The sequence below is a fragment of the Spea bombifrons genome, chromosome 4 (genome assembly GCF_027358695.1).
Source record: "Spea bombifrons isolate aSpeBom1 chromosome 4, aSpeBom1.2.pri, whole genome shotgun sequence".
Classification (NCBI taxonomy): Eukaryota; Metazoa; Chordata; class Amphibia; order Anura; family Pelobatidae; genus Spea; species Spea bombifrons.
This window is the reverse complement of record NC_071090.1, coordinates 109,520,487-109,539,608: the sequence shown is the minus strand read 5'-3', so window position 1 is coordinate 109,539,608 and position 19,122 is coordinate 109,520,487. Positions and strand designations below refer to the sequence as shown.

Genomic DNA, 19,122 nt, shown 5'->3' with positions numbered 1-19,122 from the left:
AAACACAAGCCTCACTTTTCCACTAAATGTGCAGCCGACAACCCGACTTTACCCTTCTAACTGCAAAACAAATCAGGATTCGGCCAAATTGACTGGATACCAATACAAAATGAAGAAACTGGAAATTTAGTGTGATCACTAATGTAATCGATGATGTAATTTATGCAATACATATATTGTAATATTATATAATGGAGATAACTGTTGGGCACTTTGGTGTCATAGTATACCAATATATCTTCTAAATGCTGTTTGGTGCATATTGTAGTTAACTCTATGTTTATGTTGATTGACTTTGTACTGTTAGTTATTGTTTGTTAGTTAGTGTTTTTTTTATCTCCAATCTTAGCATCCTGAAGAACCACTGCTAGAAGTGTTTGGTTTACAAGTTTTTTTCCAGTTCTCTAAGGTTTGAACGAAACAGCATAGTCTTCCTGGTTTTTCTCGATATCTGATGGACGATTTACTACTCTCTTTCAACTATTAGATTCATTTTTCTCCCACATGCAAGATCAGTAGAAGGCAACCACTAGAAGGACGCCTTAATGCTACTGTATTAGGTACCCGGTCAAACATTACAAGAACATTTTATTGGATCTTTTCTGTTTCTGGGAAATATGTTTGTAACAAATCAGACAAAAGTGGTGGAGATTCTGCTTTTGGGTTTTCAAACTCCGAAGATTTTAAAATCTATTCTGTTTGTTCTGTTCCTTGTGATCTACATCTTGACGTTAGTCGGGAACCTGCTGATTATTATATTGGTGGCAAAGTTTCTGAGTCTCCAATCTCCCATGTATTTCTTCCTCACTCAGTTATCGGTGTGCGATCTCCTTCTGACCACAAATATATCCCCCAACATGCTCCATGTTATAATTAATGGAGGAACCACAATATCTTTCAATGGCTGCATCACTCAGTTTTACTTTTTTTGTGTTTCAGAAGGTACAGAGTGCTTCCTTCTCACAGTGATGTCCTACGACCGGTATTTGGCCATTTGTCGCCCATTGCATTACACGTCCATCATGAGTTCTAGGCTGTGTTTCCAACTCATTGTGTTTTCATGGCTTTTTGGATGTATAATAACATTTAGTTTTGCACCCCTGGTTTCTGCTTTAATGTTCTGTGGTAATGTCATTGACCATTACTTCTGTGATCTTGCTCCCCTCCTAGAGCTGTCATGTACAAAGCATACTGTTGCTGAACTTGTAGACTTTGTTCTAGCTATACCGGCTGTGTTTGTCCCCTTTTCCTTTACTATATTCACTTATGTTTCCATATTTATCACCATTCTTGGAATTTCCTCCAGCACCGGGAGGCAGAAAGCCTTCTCCACCTGCAGCTCTCACATCATTGTAGTGTCTGCCTTTTATGGGACTGAAACAATTGTGTATATAGCTCCATCTAAATGGCTTAATCTATTTAATATCAAAAAGATAGCATCTCTTCTCTATACAGTTCTCTGCCCGTTTGCTAACCCATTTATATACAGTCTTAGGAATCAAGAGATCAAACAACATCTGAAAAAGTTTATATCAAATGCTTTATAGAATAGCTCCTCTTGTTCCAACTCCATCGCTAGCCTTCTATAGTTATAAAGGGTGAAATATCAGCCCTTCATGAGGCTTTTACCAACAGCTTAGTGTCTAGATTTTGGATTTGCTGCTATTTGGCGCTACCAACTTTACTATGATCCACAGGAGCAGATGTCCCGTTTCCAGTACCAGGCCTGGAGTGGAGGTTGCTCTTCCACACTGTCATCCACCGTGCGGTTCTAAATATGTGGGCTGCGGAGGATTTGGGTCTAAACAAAACTGTACCTGACCAAGTTCACCTGACTTGGCAAAGAGGCTTACGGGTCACCCCCCCCTCGACTTGGCGACCCTAGGCATCTCCACATACACTGGTGGATCTACAGATCACAACGCAGAGGGAGCCAAAAGACTACGCGTGCCAATTTGAAGCAAGAATATTGTGCAGATATTCCATCAGAGCTTGAGATATCATCATAATATGTGCCGCGTATGATTCTTCAAGTTTAAATCTACCTATTGTCATCAAACATCCAAGTTGTATCTGCCAAGCTATGGGAACGATCAGGTAAAGCCCAGCACCATTCCTGCCGGGCTTTCTCCTTTTCTCCGAGTGTCGGGATACTATTGCTTGCAGCAAATTTTGAGATTGGGATGCATTTACCATTTGGGTAGACTCAACACATACATACACATGTTTTACAAATATGGACCTATATTAATAATGTTTAAACATCTCCACCCCCGCACTCACCTCACCATTTTATTTTTCCTTATTTTGATCCCCAACAAAGATTCCTCTTTAAGAATGAAGTAACACCCTTTCTTTGATGACAGATCCATTTTTCTATCATCATCATTGTTGGTCTGTTTATGTTTTTGGAATTATCTACGGTATTAGTTAGCTAAGGGTTAAGGGTGGGCCATAGTCAGGTTGGGAGGGTTGGGTAGGGATTAAAAAAGCAATGTATTTTTTATTATTTAAACACACCTTTGCAATTCATATGACAATCTAGGGGACCATAAACTGTAGATCAAAGGGAACCTGATCTTGCGTCATCCTCTTGGTTTGATTATTAGCAGAGTAGAGGAGCAAAACCAATATCTACTAGTTAGTCGGGTGTATATTAGTGAGGGGGAGGGGTACGGGTCAACAGTTTTTTAAATCTCTTGCATAATTCTTCAGGTTCCTCTATATTTTGTTTGCAATCTAAATTGTACCATCACTACTCACTCGATACTCTCTTTATGTAGCGGTTGTATGTATTAATACTCAAAGCAGGACTGGGAACAAAGAATAAAGGGAGCGGTAGCGAGGAAAAGGCAGCTGTAGTGAAGACACATGGCTCGGAGGTTCTCAAGCAGGTTGAACGGCAGGAAGCCTACTGGCAGGGCAGACGGCAGGAAGCCCACTAGCGTGGCAGATGGCATGCGCACTGGCAGGGCTAATCTGGTGGGGGCTCGCTCTGTGTAGCTGTACTTAGAAACGCCAGTAACGGTAGGCAGAAGAGAGGTCAATATATCTAGCGGGGTCAAGGGTCCATCCAGGCTGTGGAGCTGTATTTCTCTGATTTCCCCTGTATTGCTACAGTTCTTTTTTGCTGTAATCCATTCCTGGATTTTCAAATGCTCTGTTCTGTGCTTCTGATTCCTTGATTCCAGTTCTGCTCTTTGCTTCAACTCTGTTTCCTTTATAAGGTGTGCCCCACCCGTTTGTAATTTTTGTCTCAATCAGCAGTCTAAAGGTATGTCCTTCTTGGTTTTGTGTTTAGATTCAATGCTCAGTTTCAGCTTTAGTTATTCAGTAGGCAGGATTTAGTGCTAGGACCCACCGAATATTGGAGTACTTTGGCGTAGTGGTGGGCTAAGCATAATATGGCCATATGATGTGACAGAATCTCCAATTGTTATCACATAGTCCTAGACAGTTTCCTGTATTCATGTTTGTCTGTCTCTTATGTACCTTTGCCCTCTTTTCCCTGAATCATCTGAGGATTTCGGTTCCTCTCTCCTCTCCGCATGTCCCAGTTAAGATGTCCTGTCCTTGCTTAAAGGAGAAGTGTCCGAGGCCCTGTCCAACTCCGGAACACCATCTTTGGGCGACCTGGATCATTACAGTCGTCTGTATGGACCCACTTCCGTGACAGTCAGGAACTGACGGTCAGGAACAGGATACAAGGAACAATCCAGGACCAGGTGCAGAGCCACAGTAACAAGCCGGTCACGCTGCAATGCAAAGGTCCTGTCTGAGGAGCAGAGCAGGTATATAAAGGCAGGGCTCAACTCAGGTAACAAGGTTCAGCTGTTCCTAGTAATTAGTTCTGGGTGCTCTAGAGTGAGAAGGATGGCCACTTGTGTTTGCAGATAAACCTGAGGGTATATAATTACTACATAGTCCAGGCTGAGTAGGGTGGTGCTTGACACCTGTCCCTACTTTGGACCTCTCTACCTTATATTGTAAACCAGAACGTGTAGGGACTTGCGGCCTTAACGTCTCAATTGGCGAGGCTTAGCTTTTTGATCGCTCTTTTTTTTTTTTTTACCCTTAACCTGCTTCAGGTGCTCTTTTCTTCATGGGATTTAGCGTTTCCAGGTCATCTATGACTTTGTGGCTAAAAGAGACTATTAAACAATCCTATGTTTTGGCAGCTCTCTCCTCCATTCTCTATTGTAACCCATTATACTAGATCTGTTGCCCCCTCCTGGCCGGAAGCTGCGGCTGCCTCACCTAACTAGATTTGCAAAACATTACAAGTCTAGTAACTACTGCCTGCAGAACCATGCGTCCAAAAGCAGCATCCTCAGAGGCCAGAATTTATCATTCTGGCCTCTGAGGGACAGGTGTCAATGACCCAGGTCGGCCAAAGGGGGCTCTTCGTCTTCGTGCTCGTCTTCGGCAAAAAAAAAATCTTTTCCTGTCTTCGTGTTCGTTTTTTCTTAGTTTTTTCCGGTTAAGGGGTTAATACGGGGTTAACGCGTACCGCAGCAGCTCTGGCGCCAGGAGTTTAAATGTCCGTATGAGCAACTCTATTGGTCGACAGCAGGGGGCCTCCTGCTGGCGACCAATGAGCACACTACCATATATAGCTAATATATTCTCGGGCAGAATATTATGCTACTCAATGTAAAACCAACAGAGGGCAGCATTCTGTCCGAAGATATATTAGCCATATGTGGCAGTGTGCTCATTTTCATGTATTAATTATTTAAATAAAATATATTCCCATGATCCGCTGGTCTCCCCGCTGCAACAGTTAAATGTCCGCACTCACGGACATTAATTCTGTCGAACTTGCAAACTCTTTTTTTCTGTTGATTGTGGGGTTTTTTTGTATTAAACCATTACACGAAAGGATCATGGGAATATATTTTATTTGAATAAATGCAAATGAGCACACTGCTACATAGGGCTAATATATGTTCGGACAGAATGCTGCCCTCTATTGGTTATACATTGAGTAGCATTGTTCCATATGCTTGAAATCCAAAGTTATTATACTACTTAATGTATCTTACCAACAGAGGGCAGCATTCTGTCCGAACATATACTAGCCATATATGCTAGTGTACTCATTTGCATTTATTCAAATAAAATATATTCCCATGATCCTTTCGTGTAATGGTTTAATACAAAAAATATCCAAAATAAATAGAAAAAAAGAGTTTGCAAGTTCGACAGAATTAATGTCCGCGAGTGCGGGCATTTAACTGTTGCAGCGGGGAGACCAGCGGATCATGGGAATATATTTTATTTAAATAATTAATAAATGACAATGAGCACACTGCCACATATGGCTAATATATCTTTGGACAGAATGCTGCCCTGAAACCCCTGACGACGAACCTGTGGATTTCCGCTTCAGTCAACTCCCGCGATGCCGTGAAAACAAGGTAGGCTAGATGGGGAAGGGACCGGGGAGATTAGTAGACAAAGACGATCACGCACTGTATTCTCGTCTACGTTTCTTCAGAACGAACAAAAAACTGACTCTTCATGTTCGCCCGAAAACGAATGCACAAGTCTAGTAGTTTCTAGACTTGTGCCTTCATATTCTGGCGAACGTGAAAACGAACACGAAGGATGCATTTTCATTGTTCAGCCCGAATACCGAACATACGAACAAAAGAATATTCATGTTCATCTTTGTTTACTAATCTCCCTGGTCCCTTCCCCGTCTAGCCTACCTTATCTATGCAGCATCGCAGGGGTTAATAGGAGTAGGTTCGCCGTCAGGAATTAAAGGGCTGTGAGAGCAACTCTATTGGTCGGCAGCAGGGCCTCCTCTGGCATCAACTAATTGGCACTACAAACTGGCCCATAGTACTTTACTTATACCCTCTCTCAATGTCTCCTTACCTTCTCCGACAACCACGCTCCTCTGCTTCTCCTTCTCTGCAGCTTCCATTCTTATTTCTGCACTTCTTTCTCCATGGATCTGTCTCCATTATTCTGGACTCTTGGAGTACTTCCACACCAGGGAGCATGCGAAGAGGGCAGTGAAACATTCCCCCTACAGATTGGCATCCTTAGTTCCCATATACTAACACATATACTCTTAACATGTACACATACAAGCACTCGTTCTAACGCCATACAATACCACATACATATACTCTCTATCACCATGCTAGCATCATATACTAACATACACTCACCCTCACATCATACACTACATGCATAGACTTTCGCTCTATAACAATACACTTACACATACCTTCTAAAACCATACACGCACACACTCTCACTCTTATACCATTTCCATGGGCCAAGATTGAGAACCAATAGCTTCTCTGATCAATTTAGGATATTTATTCAAAAGATAATATATTATTTTTGTTATTTGCAGGCTTTCACTCTTTGCTCTTGGGAAGTATAATATAAAAATAATAAATCGTTTTCATCTTCTGCATTGTAATTTACTTCGAATCATTAAGTTACCTCATAAGATAACTAAACCAATAATGAGTTTTCTTACTTTATAACAATCTGGGTCAAACAGCAAAAGCCAATCTTTCTCTCTGTTTTCACATATATCATATTCTGTTAATAAATCAAATGTAAAGACACAGTGGTGCATACATGCTTCTAAATAAAAGAAGGTAGGCAGCTTGTTGTGGTCGTGGCCTGTTTATGCAAAATTATGCTAATATTTAATCTACAATTTTGACAAAACACATCTAACAATACAACAATAAATTTATTTGATTCGAGAATACAGTTAAATTATGTAAAGACGAATACCAAGAGACATTATGATATGTAATGATATACTTTATTAATACCTCTGGCGGTAAAAACAATATATCGAAAAGGTTACCATAACAAAATTACAGACAGTCAACAATTATATTCTCCTTAACTTTAGAGAGGATTCCAAATCGGCATTCCAAATGACTCCTTTACGCTTCAGTGTCTAAAATGGCTCAAGATAACAGTTTCATATAGAAGAGTTAAGGGTAATCCTTCAGTCGTTGTTTTTTAACTTACAATAATAGGTACTGAGTACCTGGTGATAGAGGTAATGTACTTTTTATACAATAGAAATAATTGGAAATGTAACGTATTCCACAGTTAGGGGAATGGTTTATCCAAAAGGAGATACAGATATTGCATCTATGACATGAATCACTAATAATGGACGATGCAATCCATGTCCATTACAGTAGCTTGGTAGGGTAATTGATTTCCTGAGCTTTATTCTAAATCCCTCGTAGGCTAATTGATAGCAACTTTTTCAAACCCATTTTGATATCTTGATTCCTAAGACTATATATAATTGGGTTAAAAAATGGGCAGATCACCGTATACAGAAGAGACAAAACCTTACTAACATTAAAGGAATATCCTTTGGCAGGTGCAATATAAACTAATGTTAGCGTCCCATAAAAGACACACACTACAGTCAGGTGAGAGCTGCAGGTGGAGAAGGCTTTCTGCCGCCCGGTGCTGGAGGAAATTCCAAGGATTGTGATAGAAATGGAGACATAAGTAAAAATAATAAAGAAAAAAGGGACACCTAAGAATGGTATGCCTATTACAAAATCTACAAGTTCAGCAGCAGTATGCTTTGTACAAGACAACTCTAGAAGCGAAACAAAATCACAGAAATAATGGTCAATGACATGACCACAGAACCGTAAAGATGAAAGCAGTGGTGTAATTGTAAGTGTTATTATACTTGATAAAGCCCAACAAAAAAGAGTGAATTGGAAACAGAGCCTAAAACTCATGATGGACGTGTAATGCAGTGGGCGGCAGATGGCCAAATACCGGTCGTAGGACATCACCGCGAGAATGTAGCACTCTGTACCTTCTGAAACACAATAAATTTCCAATTGTGTGATGCAGATATTTAAATATATGGTGCTTCCTCCATTAATTACAACATGGAGCAGCCCAGGGACAATGTCTGTAGATAGAAGGATATCACACAATGATAACTGAGTGAGGAAAAAGTACATGGGAGATTTCAGACTCTGAACCTTTGACACCAATATAATAATCAGCAAGTTCCCGACTGATATAAAGATGTAGGTCACAAGGAACAGAAGAAATATAGCAGAGTTATAATTTGGAGGATTCTGAAAGCCCAACAGCAGAATCTCCGTCAGTTTTGTCCGGTTCGTTTCAATCATATTTAACAAACTAGAATACAGGAATTACTACTCTCATGGCCAGTATTTCCAGCCCGTTACTGTAGTATTCAGTTGTGAATGCAATATGTTCCTCTAGACACATAGGGATAAGCTGATAATTGGGTTTTAAACCAAGACGAAGTTAAGGGTAGTGATTGTTATAAAGAAGAAAAGTAATGGAGATGATCTAAAAGCGGCTGTTCTCAGGTTATGTTGTCCTCTTCAGTCCTCCAAACTCTAGACAAGGCGAGATCAGAGATATCCAGTCAGTATCTATAACCTGCAAAAACACCAAAAAGGATGACCAGTCACCCCACACATTTGGAACTTTATTATATGATATTATAATCTTAATTATCAAGAAGCATAATTAATACCAGATGTTCTTGACACATTCATAGTTTAATCTTGACATAAGGACTATTTTTTTAGTATTATTTATGGGATTGTAAAGTGTATTGAAGTATCTGTTACATATGTTGGATTTTAGACTTTGTGTGATTTGTGTGAATTTGTATGAATGTCCGAATATAAGGAGGGACAACTCCGAATTTTCGTTGTTTTTTCACACTCCCTCGCTTACTCACACTCTTGCGTTCTCATTGATGGTCTCACTCTTTCTCATGCTCTCATTCACTCTCTTATGCTCTCTGACACGTTCTCTGACAATGTCTCCCTACCGTCTCATCTGACCGCTTCCGTGTCCATGTCTCCACTTCTTCTCTTTGCTCTTCTTGTTTTTGTGTCTTCTTTCTTCTCCCTCTTCTCCTTGGTATCAACTCTGTTTAAACAGGCCTCCTGGATCGCTTCCACAAAAGGGTGGAGAAAATAGAAAATATCAACACGTATTCCCAAAAACTTTTCTTCAAAGTCCCACCACACACATAAATATAAAAATAATTGGAAAAAAAAGACTGAAAACTAGATCCCCAGGACACCATATTGACAACATTTTTCAATCGACTTAATTGTAGTTGCCTAAAACTTGAAATGGAAAGAGTAGAAGAATAGCCATGATCCCGCTAAATGATTACTTGGATCTGAGCAGTTAGTTAGTCCTTATTTGGTGCCTTTTTGCCCTGAAATTTGGGAAAAAAATAGTGAGTCTGCTTTTATTGCACAATCATTTCTCGTAAGGTCACTGAGACAAGCCCATCATCTGCTGGTATCCTGTGATCATTGATTTTATATTTAATGCCACCAGTAATACTGTGGATGTTGACTTTTATTAAACGATATTAATTATTTGTTTTACAGCAGAAACCATCATATACAAAACTACAAATTCTACATATAATGTTTTGTCCTGCTGACATCAATCTAAAATGTCCAATGTACTGCATACTAGAGTGACCACTTTTTAGCTGTTAATACTTACAGAAAGTGGACAATATGTTTCACAAACCTATATGCAGACATTGTTTTTAACATTTTAGGTAGTGATGGGTGAGCTGGTTGTGGAATAAAATGTGCAGAGCTGGGTCTAAGTCATACTCCACGTTCATACGACCACGCACAACCCCACATAGACCATTGGCATTGTACCAGGGATCCCACCTTCCTCTTGAGTCATCTCCATGTCCATTTCTAACTGAATAATACCTGGCTGGGTTTTTTAAGTACTCTCATGTGCCCGCATAGTTTCTGTAGTAGAATCAGAGTGGAATTGTCACTGGGCTACCCTGGACAGAGATGGTGAGATATAACACTGACTTGTGACCTTGGAGCCTGAGTCCTTGCAGGGGTTCAATCAGTAAGTAGAGTAGACAGTAGCGGTGTCTCAACAAGATTAGTAACAGGACCAATCAAAAGCTGTCCAGCAAGTCTGGTGGAATCCCTCAGCAGGCAAGAAACAGATGTCCTAGCAGGAGGAAGAGCAAGACCCAGCAGCCAAACAGTCCACAGGTTAATACTGGAATCCAGTTAGAAGTAGAAATCCAAGCAGGAGAAAGTAAGCAGCAATTCTAATACAAATTTAGGTGCACGTGGGTTCAAAGCTAGATGTTGGCACTATGCTGGTGCACAGTGGTTCATAAAGAGTAGGGTGGAGGAAGCAATTCCTAATAAAAAAAGAACCTATGGAGTGGACTGGCCTACTGGCCTGGGCTCTAACAGGAATACACAGTCAATACCTGCTGCGGAGGTCTTTATACTGTGTAACATACATGACATAATTTCTGTAAAGAACTCCAGGGATGTGTATCACAGAGAGAACTCCAGGTGGTGCGACAATAATAACTCCACACATCCCAAGACATCATAGTCATTTTTGAACTCTACTAACCTGAAGTTTCTTATGTTTTAAATACAACCTATACAAAACATCTAATCTATTAGTAAAAAAGCATCTATACTTTGGTATAATAATAATAATAATAATAAGAAGAAGAATAATTGTGTCAAAAGTAAAAAAGAATTCAGAAAGGCAGAATTTTCAGGGAGCAGGAAATGTAAAAGAAAGAATGTCTGGAAACACGTGAGAGTGAGCTGTGCTCCATGTTTATTAGACTTGTGCATTCGTATTCGGGCGAACATGAAAATGTTTGTTTTCATTGTTCAGCCCGAATACCGAACGAACATGGCGACGGCAAAATGTATATGAAGACAAAGACACACAATTTGTTCATCTTTGTTAATCTACTAATCTCCCTGGTTAACGGGAGCGGAAATCTATAGGTTTGTGCGAGCGACTCTATTGGTCGCCTGCAGGGGCCTCCTCTGGCATCAACCTATAAAAACACCTAAGGCATAAATATTGGGTAGTCCGTCTTATTATATGGCCATGTATTACATAGTCCGCCACTATGTCAAAGTAACCCAAGTTTAGCGCATCCTATCTAATTTTCCATGGTGTCACGGACCGGGTGAGCAGGTCTAATAGGAGCCCAGGTGCAGGGGATACGAGGGGCTTGGGGTTGGTACAGACAGGCGCAGGAAATAAATCACAGACAGAAGATGCTGATAATAGTTGTATTGCAGATGATGGTACGACATATAAACAGGGAAAGTCTCTTGGCTGGAAGCCCTCTAGATGGGGCACACGCGGCAGGAAGCTCTCTGGATGGGACACACGCGGCAGGAAGCCCTCGGGATGGGGCACACACGGCAGGAAGCCCTCTGGATGGGGCACACACGCAGCAGGAAGCCCTCTGGATGGGACACACGCGGCAGGAAGCCCTCTGGATGGGGCACACACGGCAGGAAGCCCTCTGGATGGGGCACACACGGCAGGAAGCCCTCTGGATGGGGCACATGCGACAGGTAATCCCACTTGCAGGGTACTCAGCTTGGGAGTCCCCTTGTGGAGTGCTGGCCACAACACAGGAACAGATCAGGAACCAAAGCAGGAACCGAAGCAGGAACCAAACAGACAGTCCTATAACCCCTTAACGTCCATTGCCGGGTCAGGCACGTCATGCAAAACGGTTACTTAATGACCGATGACGTGCCTGACACGTCATGAGACTTAAACAAGCTTAGAAAGTGATCAACGATCACTTTCTAAGCTTAAACGGTGTTGCTGTAATGCCTCGATGTCGAGGCATTCAGCAACACCGAGATCGGCATGATGGGCCATGTCTGGCCCCTCCCCGGGGCATCAACAGCCGCCATACATTGTATGGCGGCGGACGCCCGTTTTAAAAGCGTTTAGGAGGCGATCAAAGATCACCTCCTAAACGTCAATGGTGTCGCTGGAATGTCTCGATCAGGAGGCATCCAGCGACACCAAACACTTACCTTTGGGTGGGCTGTGACCGCTCCGGAGAGAAAATGGGTGAAATTAGATAATATGATTAAAACAATGGTATCTGAAGAAAGCCCTTCTTGTCCTGAAAAAAACAACATATAATTTGTGTGGGTTCACATGAGTGAAGAGAAAATTACATCTAAACACGAACACCGCAAAAGTGTTAAAACAGCCTCGGTCCCAATGGTACAAAAGGTAAAACACAGCCTGGTCCTTAAGGGGTTAACATCAATATCAAGGCCCAGACTGAAGGGCTGGGCAGGTTTATAAAGGCTGTGATGTCATGGTGCACCTTGTTTCCTGGTGATGGCAATCAGGTCTGAGTGCAGCTGGACTTGATAATGAGTGCTTCAGAGTGACAATAGCGGCCACTAGTGGTTGGAAGCAGGAAACGAGCAGCACAGAGTGAAGATAATTCCTAACAGCAAACGGTGGAAGTTACACATGGCTATATTGCTCACCAAGGAGCTGAATCAGTGAGACTGCACTGCATCTTAACCCAAATGAGACTCTCATGCAATTGAAAGCCTTTTTGGACACTATTAATGAGGCACCTGTGTTGTAGGAGGGGCTGGTCAACCCTCAACCGAGTCAAGTTGTGTGCAAGACCGGTGGACATCTGATCTGGTCCATCCTTAGTCAATGCCTCTCACTCTATAACAATACACTTACACATACCTTCTGAAACCATACACTGACACACACTCACCCCTTTCCAAGGACCAAGATTGAGAATCAGTAGCTTCCCTGATCATTTTAGGATATTTTATTCAATAGATAAGTGATTATTTTTGTCATTTGCAGGCTTTTACTCATTGACTCATGGGAAGCATAATAATAATATTAATATTAATAATAATAATAATAATAAACAAATGTAAAGACACCGTGTTATATAAATGGTTCTAAAAAAGAAGGTAGGTAGCTTGCTAGGGTAATTGATTTTCTGATCTTTAGTCTAAATCCCTGGTAGGGTAATTAATAACAACTTTTTCAAACCTATTTTGATATCTTGATTCCTAAGACTATATATAATTGGGTTAAAAAATGGGCAGATCACTGTAAACAGAAGAGACAAAACCTTACTAACATTAAAGGAATATCCTTTGGTAGGTGCAATATAAACTAATGTTAGCGTCCCATAAAAGACACACACTACAGTCAGGTGAGAGCTGCAGGTGGAGAAGGCTTTCTGCCTCCCGGTGCTGGAGGAAATTCCAAGGATTGTGATAGAAATGGAGACATAAGTAAAAATAATAAAGAAAAAAGGGACACCTAAGAATGGTATGCCTATCAGAAAATCTAATTGTTCAGCAGCAGTATGCTTTGTACAAGACAACTCTATAAGGAAAAGAAAATCACAGAAATAATGGTCAATAACATGACCACAGAACTGTAAAGATGAAAGCAGTGGTGTAATCGTAAATGTTATTAGACTTGGTAAAGCCCAACAAAAAAGAGTGAATTGGAAACAGAGCCTAAAACTCATGATGGACGTGTAATGCAGGGGACGGCAGATGGCCAAATACCGGTCGTAGGACATCACTGCGAGAATATAGCACTCCGTACCTTCTGAAACACCATAAATGCCAAACTGTGTGATGCAGATATTGAAATGTATGGCGCTTCCTCCATTAATTACAACATGGAGCATCACAGGGAGAATATCTGTAGATAAAAGGATATCACACAATGATAACTGAGTGAGGAAGAAATACATGGGAGATTTCAGACTCTGAACCTTTGACACCAATATAATAATCATCAGGTTCCCGACTAATATAAAGATGTAGGTCACAAGGAACAGAAGAAATAAAGCAGAGTTATAATTTGGAGGATTCTGAAAGCCCAACAGCAGAATCTCCGTCAGTTTTGTCCGGTTCGTTTCAATCATATTTAACAAACTAGAATACAGGAAATATTTAAACTGAATGAATTTACCTAAAATCACAATCGTCTCTGAAGGCCAGTATTTCCAGCCCGTTAGTGTAATATTCTGTTGTGAATGCAATATGTTTCTCCAGACACATAGGGATAAGCTGATAATTGGGTTTTAAACCAAGACAAAGTTAAGGGTAGTGATTGTTATAAAGAAGAAAAGTAATGGAGATCATCTAAAAGTGACTGTTCTCAGGTTATGTTGTCCTCTTCAGTCCTCCAAACTCTAGACAAGGCGAGATCAGAAATATCCAGTCAGTATCTATAACCTGCAAAAACACCAAAACATATTAGCTGAAGCAAAACATTACAATAAAAGGATTACCAGTCACCCCACACATTAGGAACTTTATTATATTATAATCTTAAATGTCAAGAAGCATAATAAATACCAGATTTCGTTGAGACATTCATATCAAATCTTGACATAAAGACATTTTTTTTGTATTATTTATGCAATTTAAAGTGTATTGAAGTATCGCTTACGTATGTTGGATTTTAGACTTTGACTGATTTGTGTGAATTTGTATGAATGTCCGAATACAAGGAGGGACAACTCCGAATTTTCATTTTTTTCCGTTGGTTTTTCACACTCCCTCTTACTCACACTCTTGCGTTCTCATTGACGGTCTCACTCTTTCTCATGCTCTCACACTCTCATTCACTCTCTTATGCTCTCTGGATACGTTCTCTGACAATGTCTCCCTACCTTCTCATCCGGCCGCTTCCGTGTTCATGTCTCCACATCTTCTCTTTACTCTTTGTGTCTTCTTTCTTCTCCCTGGTATCAACTATGTTTAAACAGGCCTCCTGGAGGAGAAAATAGAAAATATTAACACCTATTCCCAAAAACTTTTCTTGCCACCGTCCCACCACACACATAAATCTAAAAATAATTGGGGGAAAAAACGACTGAAAACGTAGTCCCCAGGACACCATATTGACAACATTTTTCAATCGACTTAATTGTAGTTGCCTAAAACTTGAAATGGAAAGAGTAGAAGAATGGCTGTAATTAAGCAATGATCCTGCTTGGATCTGAGCGGTAAGTTAGTCCTTATTTGGTGCCTTTGTGCCCTGAAATGTGAAAAATAATTATTAGTGACTCTGCTTGTCATGGACTTGGGCTGGAGGCTATATTTCCCATGATAGACGGTGGACCCTTGGAGTGCATTACATACTTCCAGCAGGCGACAGTGGCCACTAATTACAGCGCAATATCTGGTTCCTTTGCTTGGATTTATGTTTAAGTCATCCTGTATCTGATTAGGGGTACAGGATATCAGCAGTGAGACAGCCGGAGCTCCCTTCCTCCTTCCTGTCTGACCAGTATTATTGGTTCTGATGGCAGGATTGTGTTCATGTGCTTTTTGAGTGCTGTTATAACTAATTTGCATATGATCTGCATATAGTTTTACATATGTTGTGATGCATGCTGGTTGTAGCTCACCACCACCTTATTGAAAAGCTCTTGGAGGCTGGTGGCGATTGCTTCCTCAATAAAGTTAGTTTTTGTTTTGCTTTAATGTGGGTCTTGTTTTGTTAATGGGGTAAATTGCTGTATTACTCTACTTCTGTATACTGCTGTGAGGCTATGATTCTTGTTGTCTTTGTTGCTATTCCTGCCTGGCGGTTGAAGTTTCATGTTTGCTGTGGTTATGTGGAGAAGGAAGGATCATCTGGTGGGTGTACCCAGTTGTGGTACAGGTAGTTCCCATCACATTGGTGGCAGCAGTGGGATGCTTCCTACCAAGTGGAACATCCAAACCACCACCAGAATTGGTCACCCTGTGAACAGAGGAGGAGCTAGGCCAGGATCCTCAGCTCAGGAGATGGAGTCCGGATGCTGTATGCAGGAGGCATGGGTCCGACCTGATGGACCTGTATTGGCTGAGGACGAGCTGCTTTGCAGGGATCATATCCGTCGGCAGCTCTGGTTGGAGGCTCTTCAATTGGAACAGGACTACCAGGGTAAGTGTCCCTCAGCCGGTGAGGACATGTACTGGTTCCAGCTGAACTCACGAATGCTGTTTGTGGGAGAGCAACCCAAGGGGGGAATGGGTGTCCAAGTTGGATGGGCTGTTCCAAACAGAGATGACATGGGATGGTATGTAGCCCAGGAGTGTTCGTGGCTGGATGGTACAGAGCCCACACAGGGCTATGACCTTGAAGGCCTGGGATTAATATGGGACAGTCTCCAGAAGGATCCGGACTTTGGCAGTACAGCGAAGGGGCGGATTGAGTACAGAGAGTTGGACCTTCCCGATGTACTTGGACTGGGAGATGATCTAGACTTTTTAGATGCGCAGGAATGAGAACTGGAGAAGGCATATAAAATACTGTTCAACTGTGTTCAACAATATGCCCCAGTGACCATAGATTTTTTGGATTATTCCTCCGAGGATGTTGACCTGGGAGAGGTGGATGGGACTGCGGTCTCCACCTCTGAATCACAGGGATACTGGGTAGCTAGCCCAGATCCGATACTGGAGCTGTGCAACTGTGCTCCATGACTGGATCCAGAGACTGGGAATGTATTAGATTTTTGTCTAAGGATGTTAACCCAGGAGGGGTGGATAAGACTGCGGTTCTTGGAATGCTGGGCAGTCTGTCCAGATCCCTTAGCCCCAGCTGAAGCGCTGGCAACAGGGCAGAGCGCTGCTGGCCTCTGCCCCACACCTGAAATGGCTACAGGGATCCAGGGAGATGCGTGTGCTGGCCCATCTCCCCAGCGGCAGCTAACAAGTCCGGGAGTGGAGGGACCTGTCCTCCCTCCCCAGCGGTAGGCTGGCCCAGAAGATTCCCTAGCCCCAGCTGAAGCACTGGCAACATGGCAGAGCATCACTTGCCTCTGTCCAGCACCTGCCAAAGCTGCAGGGATTCAGGGAGATACAGCAGCCGGGCCATCTACCCAGCAGCAGCAGGGAGGTGGAACAGCCGGTCCATCTCCCCAGCGGCAGAAGGAGGAACCTGACCTCCCCAGCGGCAGTTACAACACCAGGAAGAGGATGACATTTCTTACCAGTGGCAGGACAAGTCCAGGTACTGTGTGGACATCTGATCGAATAACGCAGGCACAGACTGACTTGAGTCATTTTTTGAGGGGGGGGACAAATTTTGCACTTAAGTTTATTTATACAAAACTGATTATGCTAAAACAAACATTTTTGTGCTTGTTTTGACAATATTACATTGGTACAGATAGTCGATAAGCAGTGCTGCAACGCAGCATAGGGCAATGCACGTTTCAGTACGACTTCAGTTTATGGAAAGCTCAGTAGAAGCAGTGTACAATTACATTCCAGACATGGCACATATGGTTAGCACATTAGTGGAACACAGCCTGGGGAAATGGGGAATGGGATGGTCAGGGTGGGTGAGGGGGAGAGTAAAGGGGGCCGAGGAGAATGGGGCTAGTCTTCAGCCTCTAGACTGTCCTTGAGAGAGTAGTCTCTCAGCAGGCTGTGGATGAGCCTACGGCAGTCACAGACTGTGACATGCTCCCTCCTCAACACCAGGCGGTTCCTGGCAAACCATAGAGCGTCCTTTACACAGCACATGTGTACCTGACGGTTGAGGTTTTGTGTTCCCGATGGCCATGGGGAAAAGGAAGGATTGTCTGGCGGGTGTATCCAATCGGGGTACAGGTCGTCCCCGTCACACTGCTTTTATTACACAATAATTTCTCGTAAGGTCTAGCTTTAAGATAGGTCACTGAGACAAGCCCAATATCTGCAGGTATCCTGTCATCATTGATTTTATATTTAATGCCACCAGTAATACTGTGGATGGTGACTTTTAGGAGGCTTTCATTGACAATCTTTGCGACTGATTTTTGTTGACCAAAAAAAGATTTTTCAAATAATGCAACAATAATTCTATTCTATTTATTTATATAAATAAAAAGTTCCTACAACGTATAATTAAAAGTAATAAAAATAATAATAATAATAATTATTATTGTTACTACTTTGACATCAATTTAAAATGTCCAATGTACTCTGTACTAGAGTGATCACTTTTAGCTGTTAATACTTACAGAAAGTTGACAATATGTGTCACAAACCTATATGCAGACATTGTTTTAAATAGGTAGAGGTGGATGAGCTGGTTGATAAATAAAACATGCAGAGCTGGGTCTCCAAGTTCATACGACCATGCACAACCCCACTTAGACCACTGGAGTTGTACCAAGGGTCCCACTGTCCTCCTGAGTCTTCTCCATGTCCATTTCTATCTGAATAATACTTGGTTGGGTTTTTAAAGTACTCTCATGTGCCCACATAGTGGAATTGTCACTGGGCTACCCTGGACCGAGATGGGGAGACATAGCACTGCTGAACATAGTTGGCGAAAGCCTCATTCCATGTCTGACTTTCGCATTATAAATTTATGCTATGTTCCTACTACTCTGCTCTCAACCTTGCTAAAGGAACCTATTTCACCTTCCTCATCTCCTGCCTGTCTCACAACCCTAATACTTTGAATTCCCTGCTTCGACCGATCCCTACTACCCCTTCCATTAACCTTAATGCATCTGATTTTGCCACATTCTTCAATAATAAAACTTAAACTATCAGAGATGACATATCTGCACAGTCACCGCCCAGCCCTCACCCTCCATCTGAATATGCACCCCCTACTCACTGACATCTTCTCCCCTCACTCCTCTCACCAAGTCTCTTTCATTTACCCTTGTCCCTAGTGTAACTCATATCTTCACCCTCTCTCTCATTACTGGATCTATCCCATCGTCCTTCAAGCATGCTACCATTACTCCTATATTGAAAAAGTCTTCCCTCGGCCTGACTGATCTCTCCAACTACCCATCTCTCTGCTTACTTTCACCTTCAAGCTACTTGGAAGAATTGTTTATATCCAATTAACTAAGTTTCTAGATTCCAACTCCCTGCTTGACCCTCTTCAACCTGGTTTTCGCCCTCAACACTCTACTGAGACCGCACTTACTAAAGTTACTAATGACTTACTCACTGCTAAATCCAAGGGCCACTACTCCAAGCTAATCCTACTGGACTGCTGCTTTTGACACTGTGGACCACCCTCTTCTCCTTCAAATGCTTCATGATCTTGGCCTCCTTGATACTGCTCTCTCATGGCTCACTTTCTACCTCTCTGATCATACCTTCAGAGTCTCTGTCTCCAGTAACACTTCCCCTCCCTCGCTCAGTTGGGGTACCCAAGGCTCAGTTTTAGGACCCCTTCTGTTCTCTCTTTACACTTCCTCCTTTGGCAAAATGATCTCATCCTTTG

At 42.0% G+C, this 19,122-nt stretch overlaps 1 protein-coding gene across 1 annotated transcript; it reads left to right on the top strand.

The window, feature by feature from the left end:
• Window positions 1-617: 617 nt before the first annotated feature.
• LOC128491660 (olfactory receptor 6B1-like) lies at window positions 618-1,547 on the top strand. Its single transcript, XM_053463975.1, has one exon. It carries the CDS (start codon window positions 618-620, stop codon window positions 1,545-1,547), a length of 930 nt encoding a protein of 309 aa, XP_053319950.1.
• The last annotated feature ends 17,575 nt before the right edge of the window (window positions 1,548-19,122 follow it).

What these genes read in the sequence shown, in the direction of transcription:
- LOC128491660 (XM_053463975.1), top strand. Translation starts at nt 618, where the DNA reads ATGTTTGTAACAAATCAGACAAAAGTGGTGGAGATTCTGCTTTTGGGT.